This window comes from Trachypithecus francoisi, unplaced genomic scaffold, assembly GCF_009764315.1.
Source record: "Trachypithecus francoisi isolate TF-2019V2 unplaced genomic scaffold, Tfra_2.0 Lachesis_group1, whole genome shotgun sequence".
Lineage (NCBI taxonomy): Eukaryota > Metazoa > Chordata > Mammalia > Primates > Cercopithecidae > Trachypithecus > Trachypithecus francoisi.
In genome coordinates, this window is record NW_022681454.1 from 76134437 (window position 1) to 76156010 (window position 21574).

Below are 21574 nucleotides of genomic sequence, written 5' to 3' on the forward strand. Positions count from 1 at the left end.
AAGTGTATGTTTCTCTCTTTCTGTCCCAAAATACCACCTCCAAGCCCCCACCAAGCTGTTTGTGATGTCATCAGTCTCCTCATTTAAGACTGAACATTTAGCTGATACTTTAGATCCTGTCTGCTTGGAGGCATTATTATTTTACTGGGAGGCTCGGCTAAGAAAGTAAAAGGACACAAAGCCCTGTAGCCTTCTCCTGTGAGCGTGGATTATTTTTTTCAGATTCCCCAAGTGCTGGGAGATGGATGAGTACATTTTAAGAGCACTTGGAAGCAGGGTAGAAGGAGTGAGGTGGGATCTATTCTTCTAAGTACCAAGGTTGTAGAATCACAAGTTAGGAACAAAGGAGACCACTCCAGAACAGAGCATTACAAAGGAACAAGAGGAGGAATATCAAAGAAAAAAAAATTCCCCTTTCTGAATTTTGCTAAATGCTGGCCCCAAGTGGAAAAAGCGTGATATTCTTTTAATAAATCAGTTTTGAAATGACTTCCCAAATGGAAAAAAAGAAAAAAAAAAAAGTGTGAGGCTGAGTGCAGTAGCACATGCCTGTAATCCCAGCACTTTAGGAGGCTGAAGCAAGAGGATCACTCGAGTCCCAGAGTTTGAGACCAGCCTGACCAACACAGTGAGACTTCGTTCTTACAAATAATTTTTTTTAATTAGCTGGGCATGGTGAGGCATGCCTGTGGTCCCAGCTACTCAAGACACTTAGGTGGAAAAACCCCTTGAGCCAGGAGATCGAGGCTGCAGTGAGCTGTGATTGCCCCACTGCACTCTAGCCTGTCTCAAAAGAAACGAAAGAAAAGGAAAAGAAAAAGAAAAGAGTGTGAATTCCTTAGCCAGGTTGGCTGGGTTCTCTGCAAGCCAGGGTTTCTCAGCCTCAGCACTATTGACATTTGGGGCCGGATAATTCCCTGTTGTGAGGGCTGCCCGTGCTTTGGAAGATGTTTAGCAGCACCCCCACCTCTAACCACTATATAATGGTAGCATCCCCCATCCCCCTGTCATGAGAATTAAAAGCATCTTCAGACATTGCCACATGTCCCCTAAGGGTGTGGGGCTGGGGAATTGCCCTGGACTGAAAACCACTGCTGTTAGCCTCAGCTCCCTTCTCTACATTATTAAAGTAACATGTAATTATCATAAAGATTAAATAAAGTAATGCAGGCAAAAATCACTTGATACATAGTTAGCGCTCGGTAGACATTAGCTACTGTTCCTGGAAATTTTTCCCTTCGAGTGGCATTATCTTGTATAATTATCTTCATATTTGAAGGACAACATCTTCTCAGCATGTATAGTATGGAGGAGGAAAAAGAAAACTAATACTTCACAATTATACTATACACTTAGGTTTTTGTCTTTTTTTTTTGAGATGGAGTTTCACTCTTGTTGCCCAGGGTTGAAGTGCAATGGCATGATCTCGCCTCACTGCAACCTCCATCTCCCAGGTTCAAGCGATTCTCCTGCCTCAGCCTCCCAAGTAGTTGGGATTACAGGAGCCCGCCACCACACCTAACTTTGTATTTTTAGTACAGACAGGGGTTCTCCATGTTGGTCAGGCTGGTCTCGAACTCCCGACCTCAGGTGATCCACCTGACTCGGCCTCCCAAAGTGCTGGGATTACAGGTGTGAGCTACCGCACCTACTCGTTTTTGCCCTTTTTATACATTTTGAATTGCTTAGCTTCACAACTGTCCTACAAAGAATTAAAAAAGAATTATCAAACTCATGTTACCAAAAAAGAAACTTGGTTTAAGTAAAAGGGCATAACCAGACATCCCTTTTTAGCTACCCTACTTCTCCAGCAAGCTCTAAGGTGGATGATGGTCTCCTTTGACTATTTTGTTTGTTCATTGTGTGACCGGAGGAGCAATTTCTACAACTCCAGGAGGACTGTGGCTCCTGCAGTCGGAGCTCTTTCTGTTGCAAGTTCTACCAGCCCATCTTAAACTAACCTAGGCAAAACAAAAAACGGGAGCGAGGTCCAGCCTCAAGGGCCCCTGCATCTGGGTACACACACCATGAGAACTCTAACTCTTGACTCTGCTCTCAATATACTAGTCTCATTTTCTTCTGCTTAAGAAAGCTTCCTAAAAAAAAAAAAAAAAAAAAAAAAAAGAAAGCTTCCTATGCAGTGGGAGATGTCAACTCCACTCACATTTTTATCACAGCTTAAAGACCCCAGAGGAAAGAAAGGGTTTCCCTTCTCCCTGCTGCGTTGTGAAAATCCCACTGAAGGGCTCAAGCCCAGGTCAGGTCACCTGCTAACCTCTGGCTCCCCCATGCGGCCAGAGGGATGCGGCCACTGACATTGGCACCAGCGTGAATCCCCCTGGTTTGTGTAAAATCTGGCAACAGATACCAGAAAATGCCTGAGGTGGGGGTGATGGCAGAGTCAACACTACTATACCATCCTTTACAGTGAAGCTTCTCTTAAAGGAGCAATAAAATTTCACCCCAATCAATTATGTTTTTAAGAGGAAGGCGGAGCAAGAGCAATTAAGAGCAGAAATGCAGTCCGTGGATGATTTCCCCTCCATCCTTACTGCAAGAACTGCAGGCGTTCCTCACTGCTAATTTGGAGATTGCTGGTTTGCTCAGGGTGTGGGGAGGCAGAGAAATAATGTTGCAAGGAATACTCATGAAAAACTCCGTTGCAGTTCTCTACAGTTTCCTAGGGATACTTACACAATGAGAAGCGAGGGTCACCCAAGTGTCCTGGGGCATGTGACCTTATTGGCAAATCTTGGCAAAAAATAATTTCTTCAGTCCTTGCTCTACCCAATCCCAGCTAAAGTATTCACATACCAGAGGAATATGTCTGCCTCGGGAATATTTTCCCTTTTAGGGCTGTACAGGGCAGATCCCCCCAATAGGCCTCACTGAGGGCTTGTCCTCAGGGCTATTCAAAAACACCAAGGCAGTTGAGGCCCGTGTGGTGGCTCACACCTGTAGTCCCTAGCTACTTGGGAGGCTGAGGTGGGAAGATCACTTGAGCCCAGTAGGTGGGGCTGCAGTGAGCTATGATGGCACCACTGCTCTCCACCCTGGGTGACAGAGCAAGATCCCGTCTCTGAAAAAAACAAAACAAAACCCACTATGTCAGTCAATGAGATGGGTGCTGAAGTAAAGAAGTGAAGAGGAAGTAGGAGAGAAACAATTTTTTCTGCAGACTTTCCAGAACAAGCAAAACCCAACTATGACGCTCTGCCAGTTGTCCTCTACCTTCATAATGTAATTTGCCACATGCATGACCCAAAGCAATGTTTCTTACACTGCAGACTGTGACTCATCAACGAGTCCTGGAACTAACATAGCGATCACAACCAGCATGTTCTTATAAAAAATAAAAAATAGAACAGAATCTATGTTAAGGCATCACACTTACCACTTATAAAGGTGTCATTTCCTGAAACTTTTGTATATTCCAGATTACAATGTAAAATGTATTTCTTAGTTTGGGCCATGTCAAAACTAAGGAAACTTGGGAAGTCACTGACCTAAATAATTAAACAGGGTATTTGTTTTCTCGTCGCTGTCCTTGTAACCAGACTGTTAAGAATACACACATATTTACTAGCACATGTGTTTCAAATCCAATTTAATAGTAGAACACCATTTTGGATAGAATATTAGAATCCATGCTTGTTAAACAAGAGAAACTGAGGCTTAAATAAAGACAGCATGTCTTTCTAGCTCAAGGATTCCTAGCAACAGCAGAATTAATGGCACAAGCCTTCTCTCCATGACACTTGAGACTGCAGTGGCAATTCTTACGGTTGGCACAGCCTGGTGTGTGGTCTTTACTTTCCTTACTGGCCGTTATTATCCTGCTGGCTTTAACAAGCCTTTCAGCACACCCCTAGCCTAGAAAGATTCGAAGGGCAATATTTTGAAATGGGAACATGAACTGAAATAGCCATGTTTGACTTAACCCTTTTAAATCCGAGATGATGCTCACAGCGAAAGCAAAACACCTTCCCAATACTTGTCTCTGAGACCGAGAGACTCTCTGTTTAATTCTTTTCTTGCCTGAATATTTCTTCAGATTAGGGCTTCCATGCACTCTAAGAATATTTTTATCAAAAATAGTGACCTCTAAGGTAATGGTAATAAGCGGAAATTATCCAAAGACGTATAAAGAAAGAGAATCTCCCCCCACCACCTCCTCCTCCTGCCTGAGATAACCAATGTGAACTGCCCTGGTTTGTATCTTTCCACATTCTTTTTCATATCCAAGCATATTCAAACATATATCCCTACGGTGAAATGAGAATATAGTGTGCCAATAAATTATTCTGAAACTCACTTTTCTCAACAGATACTTCAAGGACATCCGTCCAAGTCTGCTTCTCAACAACTATGTAATATTCCAAGTATGAATACCATAATGTATTAAATCAGTTCTGTATTTTTTCTGTTGTTTCCAAATTTTTGTCAACTTAAACAATCCTACTTTAAGCATCAAAGTACACATATCATACAGTGCTTTTATTGCTATAAGATAGATTCCCCAACAGTTACCTGAATAAGTCAAAATATTTGTTTTACTATTAATAGACATTGTCCGATTACTTTTTAAATAGATTGTAGTAATTCACACTCCCACCAGCAATGGAGAAGTGCCATTTCTCTGCATCTTTACAAGCACTGAATATTAACCTCTCTTTTTTAGTTTTAGTTCCTATTTTAACTAGAAAACACATATTTATCAGCCAGGCACAGTGGCTTATGCCTGTACTCCCAGCACTTTGGGAGGCCAAAGCGGGTGGATCACTTAAGGTCAGGAGTTTGAGACCACCCTGGCCAATATGGCAAAACCTTGTCTCTACTAAAACTACAAAAATTAGCCAGGCATGGTGGCACGTACCTGTAATCCCAGCTACTCAGGAGGCTGAGCTAGGAGAATCACTGGAATCCAGGAGGCAGAGGTGGCAGTGAGCCAAGATCGCACCACTGTACTCCAGCCTAGGTGACAGAGTGAGACTCTGTCTCCAAAAAAAAAAAAAAAAAAAAAAAAAACAGAAAACACATGCTTATCAACACTTAGAATCCCCTTACATGAGTAAGGGAGAGCTTGACATATAAAAATTTGTCATATGAAAATTCTCGGCAGTTTTTTCTATGTTTTCTACATGATGTATAACCTTTTATAATTATGTAACATTAATTAAAATACACCATGCCAACACCTGTGAAAAGGGAAAAATAAAGTATATATATATATATCATGATTTCTGTTAAATATTATATTTAACAAGATACATTTCCCTTTCCATTGTGGATCAAGTTAATTAACATAAAATGCTCTTTACTAAGGGCTATGGGATTTGAGGCTCAGTTGCTGAGATTCAGTATTTCAGTGCTGCAGTGTTTCTTATTTTCTTGCTTTGGTCACACATAAAACTCTTATATGATTCTGAAATTCAGTGAATAAAGGTCAGAGACATATTACTTTAGACACTGAATCAAATTAATACTTCTACCAAAGTATTCTTAAAACCCATTTTTAAGTAACTATTGCAAAAGCTGTATCAGCATAAAACATTTCTTCCAGCTACTTGCGAAACTAAGGGGAAAGGTACCTATTGAGTATATGTTTGTCTTCACAGCATTAGTAGCAATGTGGGAAAATTCCAGAAAAAAAAATGCAAAAACCCAGGCTTTCCAAATCAGTCATGCAAGGTATTTTTTCAAGAGCAGGAGTTGGCCTAGATCACATGCGGTTTGCTGAGTCCCGGTCCTGGCATCATAAAGCTGAGAAAATACAGTGTAGGTTTGAAGCCGAGACAACAGCAGAGTAACAAAAAACACATGGTAGGAGTGGGATCCACATGGGAAAAGCAACACTGAGATGGAAGTTAACAAAGTGTTATATATAGATTTACTTATATATATATTTATTATATTTACACATACAGTGTGTCTATATATATACACTATTATCTGGTCTTTATTAAGATTTGCTTTATTATAGAAGAAAATGAAAAGGAAATTACCTGAGATTGTAAATCCTTTCTAATTACAAAGGCAGTATCAATAAATGTCAAGTATCAATAAATGTCAGCCTCTTAAAGGAGGTCTGGGATGGAATGAACAAACAATTCGTATATCCTTTTTTTTTTTTAACTCACCATTATCACAGGGCTTAAAATATGTGTACTCTGTAACTCAGCTGCTAAATGTATATATATCGAGGAGCTACAAGTGAATTTCATTCTTTTATGTATTTTCCAGAGTTTATACAATAAACATTGTGCCTTTTAAAATGAGAGCAAAAAAGATACATTAGTATTGGCCTTGAATCAAAGAAATTGAGTTTCTTCTGAATCTCGACATGACATACACAGAAATAGTCAACAAGTTTTGTCATAAAAGAACAATGACAGCACATGTATTTGACAGCTATTTTTCTTTTTTCTTTCTTTTTTTTTTTTGAGATGGGAGTCTCACTCTGTTGCCCAGGCTGGAGTGCAGTGGTGCTATCTCGGCTCACTGCAACCTCCGCCTCCCAGGTTCAAGCAATTCTTCCACCTTAGCCTCCTGAGTAGCTGGGACTACAGGCGCTCGCCAACACACTCGGCTGATTTTTGTGTTTTGTAGAGACAGGGTTTCGTCATGTTGGTCAGTCTGGTCTCGAACTCCTTTGATAGGTGTTTTTTATCTTAGGTGTTCAGTAAATCATTTGATTCTTAGCCCTCAGAACAAAGTAATGGTATTGGCTTTGGTCTCAGCCTACTATTGTCCATTGATGAAGCTGTTGCAGGAAGAGCCCCAAGGTCCCAAGCATCAAACCTAGTACTGGGTGACAGTTCATCAATCGAACATGGCATGACAGGGAAAAGGCCTGGCACCGAGAAGCAGAATTTCCAAGAGTATGAGTGAATGAATGATGGTGGCCAGTGGAAGGAAATTATGAACATGTGTATTCCCCAGGCATGCAGAAAAACACATTAGTTTAAAACATGTAAGCTTAGCAGAAAACTGGCAGGAAGAAATAAAAGGATCTATATTTTAAAAGTAGTAAAGGGAAATAGTTGAGTAAAATGCTGGGTTTTCTCTATTAGAAAGTCTGACATACACCATGTGAAATTGTAGGGATGTGGCCACTTCCAAGCAGATGATCTGGTGTATAAAACTCAGTATTACTCTCTTCTTTTGTTTTTGCAGGTAAAAAGGGGTCACTATGGAGTTCAAAGGACAGAACTCCTACCTGGTGACCGGGACAACCTGGCCATTCAGACCCGGGGTGGCCCAGAAAAGCATGAAGTAACTGGCTGGGTGCTGGTGAGTACCAGAACCAAGAGCTGGCAAGAGTTTCATTCTTAGCATTAGACATAAGCGGACCTGGCAAAGGTGCCTGATGGTGCAGCAAGCACCTTCCACATCTCTTTGGAATAGCTTTACCATGGAGTCACTGCTTCTCTTTCAGAGAAACTAAAGGAAAAGTGCTTTATTGCATGTTTTGAAAACAACCAATGAATTAACAAGAACTACTATTTTCCTAAGAGTTCAAAGCAAAACCCTCACACGGAGCTGCATGGCCCAAGCATCGTTTTAATTCATTATCGATTAATAAATACCTTATTTTACTTGACCCTTGATATTCATGGAGAATACTTTGATCATATATCCTTATCAAGGTTGCCCTCGAACCGATAATGTGTACCTATCCAGTTTTTAACCTATGCAGTATGATCAAAAGTTGTCCACTACATTTCCTGAGCTGACTCCTCAGCAAACCAAATGTAGTAGCTATGGAAGTCTCCTAGCACAGGATTTGCACTACTTCTGGCAGCACCTTTGCTATGAATCCCCTGGTCATCTTAGGAAATTTATGAAATAATGACCTCATTGGAACCACTGACAGAAGACCACCACAGAGGAATACTAGATCCTTTTTCTTTCACAGGTATCTCCTCTAAGTAAGGAAGATGCTGGAGAATATGAGTGCCATGCATCCAATTCCCAAGGACAGGCTTCAGCATCGGCAAAAATTACAGTGGTTGATGCCTTACACGAAATACCAGTGAAAAAAGGTACACAATAAATCTCACAGTCATTTAAAAATGACTAGTACATTTGCTTAAAAAAGAACAGAACTAATTATGAAAGTATCAGACATAGCTATTAATGAAATTCTGTAGTTACGAACCCATAAGGGCATTAAGTATGCCATTAAAATGTAGAGCATGAGACTCCCAAAGATTATCTGGATGGGTGACTGAACGTCGTTATTATAACTTAGATGCTTTTACCTTACCTAACATTTAAGAGTCAAAACTCAAACTTGCCTGGAATGGCTTCTATTTCCCATAGCTTTCTACCTATCTACTTGGCATTTTCCCTTTGTGTTGTGACTATTATACTAAATTCCCATTTAAAAGAAAACGATTGTGGGCAATTCTCACCCTTCACTTTTGCTTTTAAAAGAAAAAGCCAGAAAGAGAGTATACTGGCAAATGCCCACTTCTATTCTGTCTCCCCTTCCTTCACTGCCAAAAAACTTCCTCTGAAGAACCCATCCTGAGTGTCATAGCAGTGCTACTTTACATTTATATAATTCTATGAAACTGATGTCTGAATCGGCTTTCCCTTAGACAAAAGAACAAAATTTACCATCAGCATGTCAAACCATTCCACTGTCCAGATCACTCAGCTGTGATATGAAAATGAAGTAAAGAAGTATGTGGTCAGATTCTCTTCAGCCATAATGTGTAATGCCAGGCAATGAAACAGAGCAGTAGCTAAGAGTCAAGTCATGCATTTGAGTCTCAGCTCTGCTACTAATTTTTCCTCCACTTTACCTTTTGAAGATCTGGACTACAAAGGAAAGGTCTTTAACCTCTCTGCATCTCATTTGTGAAATGTGCTGTTCCAGTTCTATAAGATGTACCTTTGATGCATCAGCCAATACAGCAAAATTGCCTTTCATGGCTAAAATCATATAACTCGAGTTCCACAGAGCACTTCAGCATATTATTTATACAATTACTCATACATCCTTTATCCCCACATTTTAACATCTTCATTTATTTGGAAACACTCAACTACCTGACAGTTCAAAAGTCAACCACATCCCTATATGTAACTAATTTTTATCTTTTTTTTTTTTTTTAAACAGGTGAAGGTGCTGAGCTATAAACCTCCAGAATATATTAGTCTGCATGGTTAAAAGTAGTCATGGATAACTACATTACCTGTTCTTGCCTAATAAATTTCTTTTAATCCAATCCACTAACACTTTAGTTATATTCACTGGTTTTATACAGAGAAATACAAAATAAAGATCACACATCAAGACTATCTACAAAACTTTATTATATATTTACAGAAGAAAAGCATGCATATCATTAAACAAATAAACTACTTTTTTATCACAACACAGTACATTATTTGTCATTTTTTAAAAGCCACACAATAGAAACAAGACACCAAGATATTTTTATCTTGTTGAGTCTTGTAAAATAGCTAAACACTCATCATTCGCGGTGCAATACTCATAGACATAAGTTCCTGAAACAATAGTTTGCATGCATAAGGCATTCGCACCAAAGAAATCTGAAAAGAAAAAACAAATAGTAATTAGCAGAATCGTATTGAAGTGACTTCACTTCTCTACCCCAGAAAAAGGCAAAGATCTGGTACTGCAGATAATGAATAAATGAGTGGAGCTGAGAACACGCACTCTGCTACCTCGGCTTATGGTGGTTCTTTCTCCAAGCAGGCTTTGGTATTTTACCCTTTCTGCCAGACATAATTTATATTCACCCACCTCAACTAAAAGGTTTTTAAAAACTCATTGTTTAAAATCCCTTGTACAAAGTCTTATTATTTCCAAAAGATGAATAGCTTAGAGAAATTACCACACTGAAACCTAAACTGGTTTTTAGAAAAATCAAATTATCTTTTTCATATTTACAACTAGGACTCTTACAGAAGCATGCTATCAAAATTGTAAAAATGCCAATCTGTTCCACCACACTAAGTCTGCCTGGATAATCAGACCAACTTTCCTCTAAACAAACATCAACTGCCAGTAAAGTCTATACACACCTGGGTTTTATTGCGGCAGCCCCTGCATTCATATGTATGGGTCCTGGTGTTGGCAATCGCCATTATTCCACAAAGATTGCAAACATGAACCTGATATGGATCTGATGCCTCAAACAATCTTTCCCTTAAAAACTGGGCTGCTCCGTGGGCAATCTGACAATCTCGTTCCATTTCTCCAAAACGCAGGCCACCGTCACTGTTAAGAGAAAAAAATTATTACTTTGTACTTATTTTTTATTATAAATACTGCCTTGAATAATGGCAAAGGTGGAGAATAATATTTGCAAAGGAGAACTAGGCTAATTTTTATACCCTAGCATTCTCTCTACTGGTGGGGAGAAGAGAAGTCTACCAACTATTTGATGTGCATTAGAAAGTCCCCAAATGGGCTAAGCAAAGTGGCTCGCCCCTGTAATCCCAGCACTTTGGGAAGTGGACTGGGTGGGTCTCTTGAGCTCAGGAGCCTGGGCAACATGGCAAGACCCCATCTCTATTTTTTAACAAATAAAAATAAAAAAAGAAGGTCCCCAAATGGAGTAGATACATTAGATTCTTAAGTATAGCATTTAATTTTCCTTATAAGATACAATAAAGCATAGAGTGGAGGTTTATCATGCTATCATTTAACTTTCTAGAATTCAACTCTAAACTAAAAAATGAATAATGAAAAAGACAATCTAAATAAGGCAGCTTGTCAATGGAATGACTGTCCCAGGCAATCAACCTTGAAATCATAAACACATGTTGGCTGAAGTAATGGAAAGAACAGGTAAATGATAATAGGTTTCCACAACATAAGAAGTGAAATGCATTATTCAGATGGCCAGGCAAATCGATGGTGATGGCTTCCTTAATATCCAAAATACTTAATATCCAAAATACACAAAATAAAACCAATGGGTTTATAATGATACTCCCCCAAAACAAAAAAATCATTGGTCGACTTTGGACCACTGATCTGGATCATTAGAAAACCAACTCGCTATTTTGAAAACTGGTAAATAAAAGAAGAGAATCAAGCATTTATTCCTGCCCTTACTATAGGAACTACGTCACTAGGTAACCAAACAGTTGAGGAAACAAAGTTTTAGAAGTAGTCTGGCTAAAAAACTGAAGAAGAAATGAGAAAAAATAGAATGGTATCAGTTTGAAATCTCTATTTAATTAAGGTCTTTAGGTAGTGATCATTAATAGTTGCTAAAAATCCTAAAAAGAAAGACAACCAGATTCTGGAAGTATAGAATACCACCTATGAAGTATTACTGCCAAAAAACTCAAACCCTAAATCTCAAGCCTCAAGATCTAATTATTTACAAAACAAAACAAAACAAAATGAAAAAAGCAGGAATGCACAGCACATGGGATGCAAGCAGCAAAATCCAGTCTCAAGCCCTGGACAAACAGTCCAGATTCTTCAACAAATAAATTACAAGGGGAAAAAAAAGGTTGGAAGGCAACCAATAAATTCAAAAAAGGACTTATGAGTCACTATCAATCAATTGCAAAGCATGGACCTTATTTGTATACTGATTGAAACCAACAAACCTTTAAAACACTTATGTGATATTCAGGGAAATGTAAGCCTGGATATTTAATATTAAGGAGGTACTGTGGTTAGGTTTAACATCCTAATCTTCTAGAGCAGAGGTTCTCAGAGTGTGGTTTATGGACCTCCTGAGAGTCAAAGTTATTTTTAATAGTAATACTAACAACATATATTTGCTTCTTTCACTGTGTTTACATTTGCACTGATGGTGGAAACATGAATAAAACTGCTGGCACCTTAGCAGAACTCAGGGTAGTAGAACCAAACATTACTAGCAGTCATATTCTCCATTCAAGTGAAGGAGAGAAAAACCAGTTTTACTGAAAAATGTCCTTAATGAAGCAGTGAAAATAAATAGTTTTATTAAACCTTGACCCTTGAGTACACATCTCTTTCATATCCTGTAACTTTTAAAAAATGAAAGTCCTCAAACAGGCACGATGGCTCACACCTATAATCCCAGCACTTTGGGAGGCCAAGGTGAGAGGCTGGATTGAGCCCAGGAGTTTGAGACCAGCCTGAGCAACATAGTAAGACCCAGTCTCTATATAAAAAATAAAGTAAAATAAAATGGAACATTTCATAAGCACTTCTACTGTATAGTGAAGACGACTGTCTTGAACAAAAGCACTTGCATGATTCTGAACTAGTCCCTTTTATCATGGAATATCTTTTTTACTCGAATAGCCAGCTGACACCAACTAGGTTAACTCATCAACATGTTAACACCCATTATGTTAATTCAGACTTAGAATTAAGTTGACGATATTGTAGATATTTGGCAGACAAAGAAATAAACAAGAAGAGATGAAAGCAAACAAAAAAGGTAAGTCTTTTACTCTGAGGAAAATAAGTTTATTTGCTGAAAATGATTACAATTGTGAGCTTCAAGCAAAAATCAGAATTTTAGGAAACTTCTATGCACCACTATGGGCTTGACAGCTCCCTGATATATTTAAAGGCTTTTCTAATGACATCAGTAGTCATATTAACAAATGCAATTTTTTTATTATAATGAAATATGTCAACATTTGAAAATCTGCATAACTCAGCAAACCAATTATTTTCCAAATGACCAATTAGGATGCTACAAAATATGCATGTGTAAAAGATACATTTGAAGTACAAGACAAACCAATGAACTTTAAACATAAAAAATACAGAAGGTTCATTCATATGGTTTCAGTTTCTACATCAAAACCAATCTCTGAGAAACTACAACTTATCGTTTTGGTGTAGCATCAAAAAAATATCCATAGACCAGGCGCCTTGGCTCATGCCTATAATCTCAGCACTTTGGGAGGCCAAGGTAGACAAGTGGATCACTTGAGCTCCAGAGTCTGAGACCAGCTGGGAGGCATGGCAAAATCCTGTCTCTATTAAAAAATATAAAAAATTAGCTGGGCATGGTGGCGCATGCCTGTAGTCCCAGCTACTTGAGGCTGAGGTGGGAGGATCACCTGAGCCTGGAAAGTAGAGGCTGCAGTGAGCTGTGATTGTGCCACCACACTCCAGACTAGGGAACAGGGATGAACCTGTCTTAAAAAAAAAAAAAAAGCGGGGCGGGGGCAGGGGCTGGGCCCGGTGGCTCTTGCCTGTAATCCCAGCAATTTGGGAGGCCAAGGCAGGTGGATCACTTGAGGCCAAGAGTTTGAGACCAGCCTGGGCAACATGGTGAAACCCTGGCTCTACAAAAAATACAAAAATTAGCTGGGCTTGGTGGCGTACACCTGTAATCCCAGCTACTCGGGAGGCTGAGGCACGAGAATCGCTTGAACCCAGGAGGTGAAGGTTGCCGTGAGCCAAGATGGCACCACTGCACTCCAGCCTGGGCGAGAGTGAGACTGTCTCAGAAAAAAAAATCAAAATATTCCTCTCTTTCCAACCACTTATCTGCATGAAATCAGAGTTTCCTCATATACTTAAATATAAAAAATAAAATACTACAATGGAATGAATGCAGAAGTAGATGTAAGAATCCAGCTGTTTCCATCATTAGAGAGATTCACAAAAATGTAAACCAATGTTATTCTTGTTACTAAATTCATCTGGAAAATAGATATATTTTTCATTAAACATGGTTTTTCGTTTTGTTTTGTTATCGAGACAGTCTCACTCTGTCACCCAGGCTAGAGTGCAGTGGCACGATCTTGGCTCACTGCAACCTGTACCTCCTGGGTTCAAGCAATTCTTCCCTCAGGCTCCTAAGTAGCTGGGATTACAGGTTTGAGCCCCGCGCCCAGCCAAAACATGTTATTTATGTTAACATGTAATGAGCTTATTAGCATTTTTTAAATAATAAATTTAAAATCTCAGCTTTAACTTCTAATATGATAAATATCAATAAATACAACTCACATAAAACAAAAGCATTGTGGGTTCCTGGGATCAAGAGATTTGAGAACCATTCTTTTAAAGATATACACTGAAACATTTATAGGAGAAATTATACGATGTCTGGACTTTGCTTAAATATAATCAAGAGGGCTGGGCGCAGTGGTTCATGCCTGTAATTCCAATACTTTGGGAGGCTGAGGCTTGAGGATTGTGGCCATGAGTTCAAGTTCAGCCTGGGCAACATAGTGAGACCCCATCTCTACAAAATTTTTTTTGTTTTTTGTTTTGAACGAAGTCTTACTCTGTTACCCAGGCTGGAGTGCAGTGGTATGATCTCGGCTCACGGCAACCTCCGCCTCCCAGGTTCAAGCGATTCTTAGGCCTCAGCCTCCCGAGTAGCTGGGATTACAGGTGTGTGCCCAACTAATTTTTTGTATTTTTAGTAGAGACAATGTTTCGCCATGTTGACCAAGCTGGTCTTGGACTTCTGACCTCAGGTGATCTACCCACCTTGGCCTCCCAAAGTGAGATTGTAGACATGAGTCTGAGATTGCAGACATGAGCCACTGTGCCTGGCCTCTACAAAAAAAATTTTTTTTTTAAAAAAGGTGTAGTGGCATAGGCCTATAGTAAAAAAAAGGTTGGAGGGCAACCAATAAATTCAAAAAAGGACCTAAGAGACAGTATCAATTTAGTTACTTGGGAGGCTAAGGTAGGAGGATTGCTTGTGCCCAGTTCAAGGCTACAGAGAGCCATGGTCATGCCACTGCACGCCAGCCTGGGTGACAGAGTGAGACTCTGCCTTTAAAACATGATGATAATATCAAAGGTTAGAAGGATAGAGATGAATGCAACAAGACTGGCCATCAGTCGATAATTGTTGAAATGGGGGTAACAGGCACACAGGCATTCATTATACCACTATCTCCATTTTGGTGTGCTGACATTTTCATAATGTAAGGTTAATTAATAATAACGATGATGATACAGTTCTTACCGAGATCTACCCTCCATGGGCTGTCTATTGAGGATCTGAATAGGTCCCCTAGCACGAGAGTGAATCTTATCATCCACCATATGCTTCAATCGCTGGTAATAAGTGGGGCCAATAAATATTTGTGAGGTGATTTTTCGACCAGTGAACCCATTGTACAGGACCTGCGACAAACACAGATTTTGAAGTGTAGACCTAAAAATTAAACAACGTCAAAGAAGATATGTGCATATATTGTGTAACTCCATTTATATAAAAAAGCACAGAACTAATCTAAAATGTTAGCAATTAAGAGAGTAGTTAGCTTGGGGTGGGAGTGGAAAGGTAGCGACTGAAAAAGGTTCAGTCGCTGCCTTCACATTTTTAGATCTTGGTACTAGTCATGAAGCTGTGCTTACTTTGTGAAAATTCATCAAGCTGTACATCTCTATATGTGCACATATTACACTTCAATAAAAAGTTATATTGTTTCAGAATAAAACCACACACATACAAAAAAACACAAATGACAAATTACTACTGTAAGAGTAAATATACCTCATTTCCTCTGAGATGATAGCCATAATCAGATAAAAGATTAGAAATCTTCTGCACGTTAACAGCATCATTAAATGGAGTGGCATCACCAATTTCACCCTTGTTAGCCGATACCTTTTTTTTTTTTTGGAAAAAAAAAAGTACTCTTTAAAATGTTGCTTCAGTCTGTCTCCACCTAAAAGTCATATCAATAAAAATTCATTCAAAAAAATTTTAAATACTTTTAAATTTGAAAGTATTTAGTTTAAGTATTTTAAAATTAAAAGACTTTGAACTCGAAATCTATGTTATGGAAAGCTGTGATATATTAAGATTCATTTTATAATCTTACACAAAATATTTAGAACCAATGAACTTGCTTAAAAAAGAAAAACTCAATTATAAGTATTCCAACAGAAGTCGATCCATGGGATCAAGTACAAAAAGACTGAGACTCGTAAGTACTTCAGATGGCTCAAGGAAATGACATTTTAATGCCCTAAAACCAAGCCATCCACATGTTAGACTATTGCCACTTTACCTTAAAAGAATACTTAAAAATAGAAAACCTCCACCAAAAGATGCATGTAGAGCTGATAATAGAACTATAAAATTATTAAGTTCACATTGAACTCTCCATCAATAAATTAACTCTTCATCTATAGAAAAGAACCAGTCAAAAGGAAAACCACATACGTAAGTATTAGTTGAATGTGGTATATCTCACAAAAATCCTGACTTGTGCATAACTGCAAATTGCCCAAAAAAAAAAAAAGGCAGAATCATAATCAATTTGAAAGCAGAAAAGTAAATCTCACACTAGCTTTTTACAAAATACTCTGGCTCAAATTTGAGAGCAATCACCTATCAGAGTTTTAGAAGAAGTATCAGCTTAGAATCTATATTTTTAAAGAACATCTCTTACCTTCCCTTGAAGGCATTCAATTAAGTGACCAATAGTCATACGAGAAGGGATGGCATGGGGATTGATGATGATATCAGGGGTGATACCTTCACAGGTGAAAGGCATATCCTATAAAGAAAAATTTTAAAAGGGACTTAAAGATACATATACTAAACTAGAACTGACACCCCCTCCCAAATGAATTTCTGTATGTCCCATATTCTGTTTCAACATGTATGTTCATATACTTATTCAACAATAAAATCAAAAAGTTCAATCTGTATCATCTTCGAGCTCTTAAGTTAAAGCAAATTTTGATTTAAAAAAAAAAGTTTAATAAAACTGTGGTCTGGGCGTGAGGGAGATCAAAGATACCTACCTCTTGTCTATACTGAATACCACAAGTACCCTTTTGACCATGTCGACTAGCAAATTTGTCTCCAATCTGTGGAATCCTAACAGAGCGTACCTAAATTCATACAAAAATAAGTTAAGTGGATCTGGTTTACTTTAGAAGACTAGCTACATGAACAAAGTTGTACTCACCCTTATTTTACAAAATTTATATCCTTCCTGGTTGAGAGTTACCATAACCTGATCCACAATGCCTGTCTCGCTAGTTCTCAGAAAAGTGCTACAGTCTCTCTTGGTATAGCGTCTATTAGTGCTCTCCAATTCATCTTCATTTTCAGGCAAGGTGACTGTTTTGCCTATAATAACATCATCTCCTGATACACGAACCCCTGGAGCTATCAAACCATCATCATCCAGTTTGTCATAAATGGCATGCCTCATGCCTGTAAGGAAATAGACATGGAATGTCACATAATCCCCAACAAAGATTAAAAACCACATACATGAATCAGTTCCAAGTCAGAGAGAAGGCCACAGGAATTTCTATACCATGAATCATACCCTTATTCCAAATATTACAAACTATTCTGAATTCTGTAATACCACAGTCCACACAGGAAAAAAAGAAAAAAAAGTCGATGAAGAAAAAGAACATTGGAATCAGCATTGGGAAAGCAGATTCTTCCATGACAGACATTTATCAAGTGACTCTGGATATGTTTTTTGCCATCTTCTGATTTCTATATTATAAGAGAAAGAATATCTCTGCCATCAGTGGGTACAGAAGAAAAAATTTTTTAATTAAAAAGAGAATATCTATGGATTCTCTCTGCACACATCCTCCCACAGAAATTGTGGATTTCATCTTAACTCAATCTTAACTCCACTGGACATCAATTCACTACTACACAGAACCACCCAATGGAAGGTGAGTAACAGGAAGATGGCAAAGGAAACAAAATACATTTTACTTCATGCAATGCTATTCAGAGTCAAAACTGTAGCAGAAATGTTGCATTTTCCTGGAACATCCCATCCATCCCACTGCATAAGCAGTTTTTAAGTGTCTGTCAAAATAAATAACTAGAAAGTAAGTTTGAGTTTTCTACAAGAAACAACAAATGCTAGGCATCCTCTTTTCACTGGTTATTTTTTAAATGTTTACAAATAATGTGGCTGAACAAATATGATCACACCATAATTTGGAAAGGAAGGGGGACAGGCGTGAAGTGTGTCCCCAGAAATTACATGACCTCTCTGATTTCCTAAACTGCCTCCTCAATGCAGGACCTACCAGGAAGGAAGGTCTGTAGCAAGCTCACTCCTAGGTGCAAAGACTTTTATCAAACACAAATATTTTCTTAGATGTGAACTCTAAGAATAACATGAAAACTTTCATTGCACAAAAGAAAGGGGAGGGGGATGGGGGCAGGCGCAGGCTGACAAAACCCATCAAAATCACTTAGGAAAACCACAGTAAGTCAACTTTGGATTCCATCATTTAAATGTTAGCGTCACTTACCCTGGCATGTTTCACGTGTAGGCTTCTCAAAAACTTCTTCTTGATCAAATCCTTTTTTAGACTCCTGTTCTTTGTATGAGCGATAGAAAACAGACCTAAAAACACATGGTTCTAAAGGTAAAGTCTATTTTTTAACAAAAGGGCTGAGACTACACCAATAATTTCTCATTTACTTGAAATTTGGGAGACAATTTAAACTATGAATCTGGGACAAGAGTAACTGCATTAAGGGTTGGAGTTAAACTCTAAATGTTATCACAAGTTATACATATGTAGCATCTGACCCATAACCTTAACCACCTAGAATTATATGTCAAAATGGAAAAGACCCAGGGTCAATGAGTCCAACCTCCTACACAATTTAAGAATCCATTACATAATAACCCTGAAAGATGGTCACCTAGGTTCTACTCAAACACTTCCAGTGAGAAGTTTTTACAATGGTCGAGCATGGCGGCTCACGCCTGTAATCCTAGCACTTTGGGAGGCCAAGGTGGGTGGATCATCTGAAGTCAGGAGTTTGAGACCAGCCTGGCCAACATGGTCTCTGCTAAAAATACCAAAAAAAAAAAAAAAAAAAAGCTGGGTGTGGTGGTGCAAGCCTGTAATCCCAGGTACCTGGGAAAATGAGGCAGGAGAATCTCTTGAAACCTGGGAAGCGGAGATTGCAGTGAGCCAAGATTGCACCACTGCATTCCAGCCTTGGCAACAGCGAGTTCTGTCTCAAAAAAAAAAAAGTTTTTACATTAAGCCATAATATGTACCCTCTGAGTTCTAGTGCTGGCCTTTGAAACTACATAGAAAAAGGAAAATCCATTCCCCTCTACTAAATTCCCAGTTTTTAAAACAATCTTTATATGCCTTGAATTTGAGGTCTGTTTGTCAATAGGACAATCAAGCTGAAGCATAATGGAAAAAAAGAGTGAAAAGAAAACACACCATAATTTTAACAGTAGTTATCGATGGATTCTAAGTTATTTTTATTTCTTCTTTAGACATTTCTATATTATCTAAATACAAATGTATATTTCCTTACCAAAAGAAAGGCTCAAAATACTAGCATTTGAAATTCTTGAGAGATATAAGAAGTAGTATCTTCAGTTGTTTGTGACCATCAGCCAGGCCTTCTGCTTTCTGGAGTAGTGCATAGTTAAACTGTATTTTAAGAACTTTTTCTGGGCCGGGCGCGGTGGCTCAAGCCTGTAATCCTAGCACTTTGGGAGGCCGAGACGGGCGGATCACGAGGTCAGGAGATCGAGACCATCCTGACTAACACGGTGAAACCCCGTCTCTACTAAAAACTACAAAAAACTAGCCGGGCGAGGTGGCGGCACCTGTAGTCCCAGCTACTCGGGAGGCTGAGGCAGGAGAATGGCGTGAACCCGGGAGGCGGAGCTTGCAGTGAGCTGAGATCCGGCCACAGCACTCCAGCCTGGGTGACAGAGCGAGACTCCGTCTCAAAAAAAAAAAAAGAACTTTTTCTGAATAAAATATTAGTGTTTCCACTGTATCTGTGTTTTGACAAATTTACAAAATACAAACCTGAAGAAGCCACGGTCTACAGCTGAACGATTCATGATAACAGAGTCTTCCTGATTATATCCGGTGTATGATGCAATGGCCACAATTGAGTTGATGCCTGCAGTGAATTTAAAAGCACACATTTAGAAAAAAAAAAAAAAGCATACATTAAAACATCACCTGGAAAACAGGAAAACTGCCCTTTCTTTAAATCAACTTTAATTAAATCATATTTGCCATAAATGCTTGGGTGTTTGTTGTCACGGTAACTGCCAAAGTCTATTCCTCCTAGAATAGCAATCTGTGAGGCAACTACTCTGATGGTTAAATATCTCATACAAGCAAATCCTAAGACTAGTCACTCCCAATGTATCCATTCTCATAGTAAGTGATTATACATGTGAGTCACCTCCTACTTAGAAAGTGCCTCCCCAAACCAAGTTACATGATCCTCACAGCAACTCTGTGCCATAAACAAAATAAGCATTATTATTCTCATGAATCAGAAGAGTGTATTAATAATCTACCCATGATCTCAAAATTAATAAGCAATAGGCTCAAGCCCCAGCTCCTTGTCTCCCAATTTCTGGTTTTAGGTTTGAAACTGGTACTACCCTATTTCCCTCTCCTTGTACCACCAAAAAATTATATCTTTCCCACCACAATGAAATTCTTAGTTGCTGCTGCCAAAACACTGTTTGAAGAGCCCATAAAATAACTGGATATTCAACTCCTGCCTGTAATCCCAGCACTTTGGGAGGCCGAGGCAGGTGGATCACAAGGTCAAGAGATCAAGACCATCCTGGCCAACATGGTGAAACCCCATCTCAACTAAAAATACAAAAATTAGCTGGGCGTGGTGGCATGTGCCTGTAGTCCCAGCTACTCGGGAGGCTCAGACAGAAGAATCCCTTAAACCCGGGAGGTGGAGGATGCAGTGAGCTGAGATCACACCACTGTACTCCAGCCTGGTAGCAGAGCGAGAATCTGTCTCGAACATAACATAACATAACATAACATAACATAACATAACATAACATAACTTGATATTCTTAACCTGGATATCATCATGAGGAAACAATAGTCAAACCTAAATTGAGACACAATGCAAAATAACTTTCCTGAACTCTTCACAAATGTCAAGGTCATGAAAGACAAGAAAAGACTAAGAAACTGTTCTAGATTAAGGAAACTAAAGAAACATGTAATTAAATGCAATGCACAATCCTAGATTAGCTCCTAGACCCACTAAAGACATCGTTAGGTTTGAATACAATAAAAATTGCTTTCCTTAAAAAAAAAAAAAAATCATTAGGACAACTGGCAAAATTTGAATTGAGGACTGCTGACTATATGGATAGCAGTGTTATCCTGATTTGATGGCTACACTACAGAGAATGTCCTTGTTCTTAGGAAACACATACTGAAGAAGGAAACACGTGCTTCACGCCTGCAACTTACTCTCATGTGGTTCAGGAGAAGAAATAAAAAGGGAGAGAATAATAGAGCAAATGTGGTAAAATGTTAAAAGTTTTTTTAAAGATGGTATGATGGATTGGCTGTAGTGGCTTATATCTGTAATCCTGGCACTTTGGGATGCTGAGGTGGGAAAATCACTTGAGCCCAGAAGTTTGAGACCAGCCTGGGCAACAAAGCAGACCCTATCTCTACAAAAAAAAGAACTTCAAAATAAAGATGCCATGATGAAGTCAGGAATAACAGAACTGCAGTCCTGCCAGCCATGACTCTCCACTTACGCCAGTACCAAAGGAACATTTGCTTTCCAATCTAGTCCTTCAGTATATGTATTTTCTTCTC

At 38.8% G+C, this 21574-nt stretch overlaps 2 protein-coding genes across 2 annotated transcripts in view; one reads left to right on the forward strand and one right to left on the reverse strand.

Moving 5' to 3' along the window:
- Window positions 1–9396, forward strand: part of IGFBP7 (insulin like growth factor binding protein 7) — a 77964-nt gene extending 68568 nt beyond the window's left edge. Inside the window, exons 3-5 of the mRNA XM_033214573.1 lie at window positions 7177–7293; window positions 7919–8045; window positions 9131–9396. Of these exons, the coding sequence (XP_033070464.1) occupies window positions 7177–7293; window positions 7919–8045; window positions 9131–9150 (264 nt within the window). The 3' untranslated portion in view covers window positions 9151–9396. The remainder of the gene's footprint in view (window positions 1–7176; window positions 7294–7918; window positions 8046–9130) is intronic.
- The window catches only part of POLR2B (RNA polymerase II subunit B), a 53787-nt gene continuing 41518 nt past the window's right edge, over window positions 9306–21574 (reverse strand). Inside the window, exons 17-25 of the mRNA XM_033214567.1 lie at window positions 19778–19874; window positions 18236–18330; window positions 16906–17156; window positions 16739–16828; window positions 16381–16488; window positions 15477–15590; window positions 14943–15103; window positions 10063–10258; window positions 9306–9567 (exon numbers count right to left, since the gene is read on the reverse strand). Of these exons, the coding sequence (XP_033070458.1) occupies window positions 9478–9567; window positions 10063–10258; window positions 14943–15103; window positions 15477–15590; window positions 16381–16488; window positions 16739–16828; window positions 16906–17156; window positions 18236–18330; window positions 19778–19874 (1202 nt within the window). The 3' untranslated portion in view covers window positions 9306–9477. The remainder of the gene's footprint in view (window positions 9568–10062; window positions 10259–14942; window positions 15104–15476; window positions 15591–16380; window positions 16489–16738; window positions 16829–16905; window positions 17157–18235; window positions 18331–19777; window positions 19875–21574) is intronic.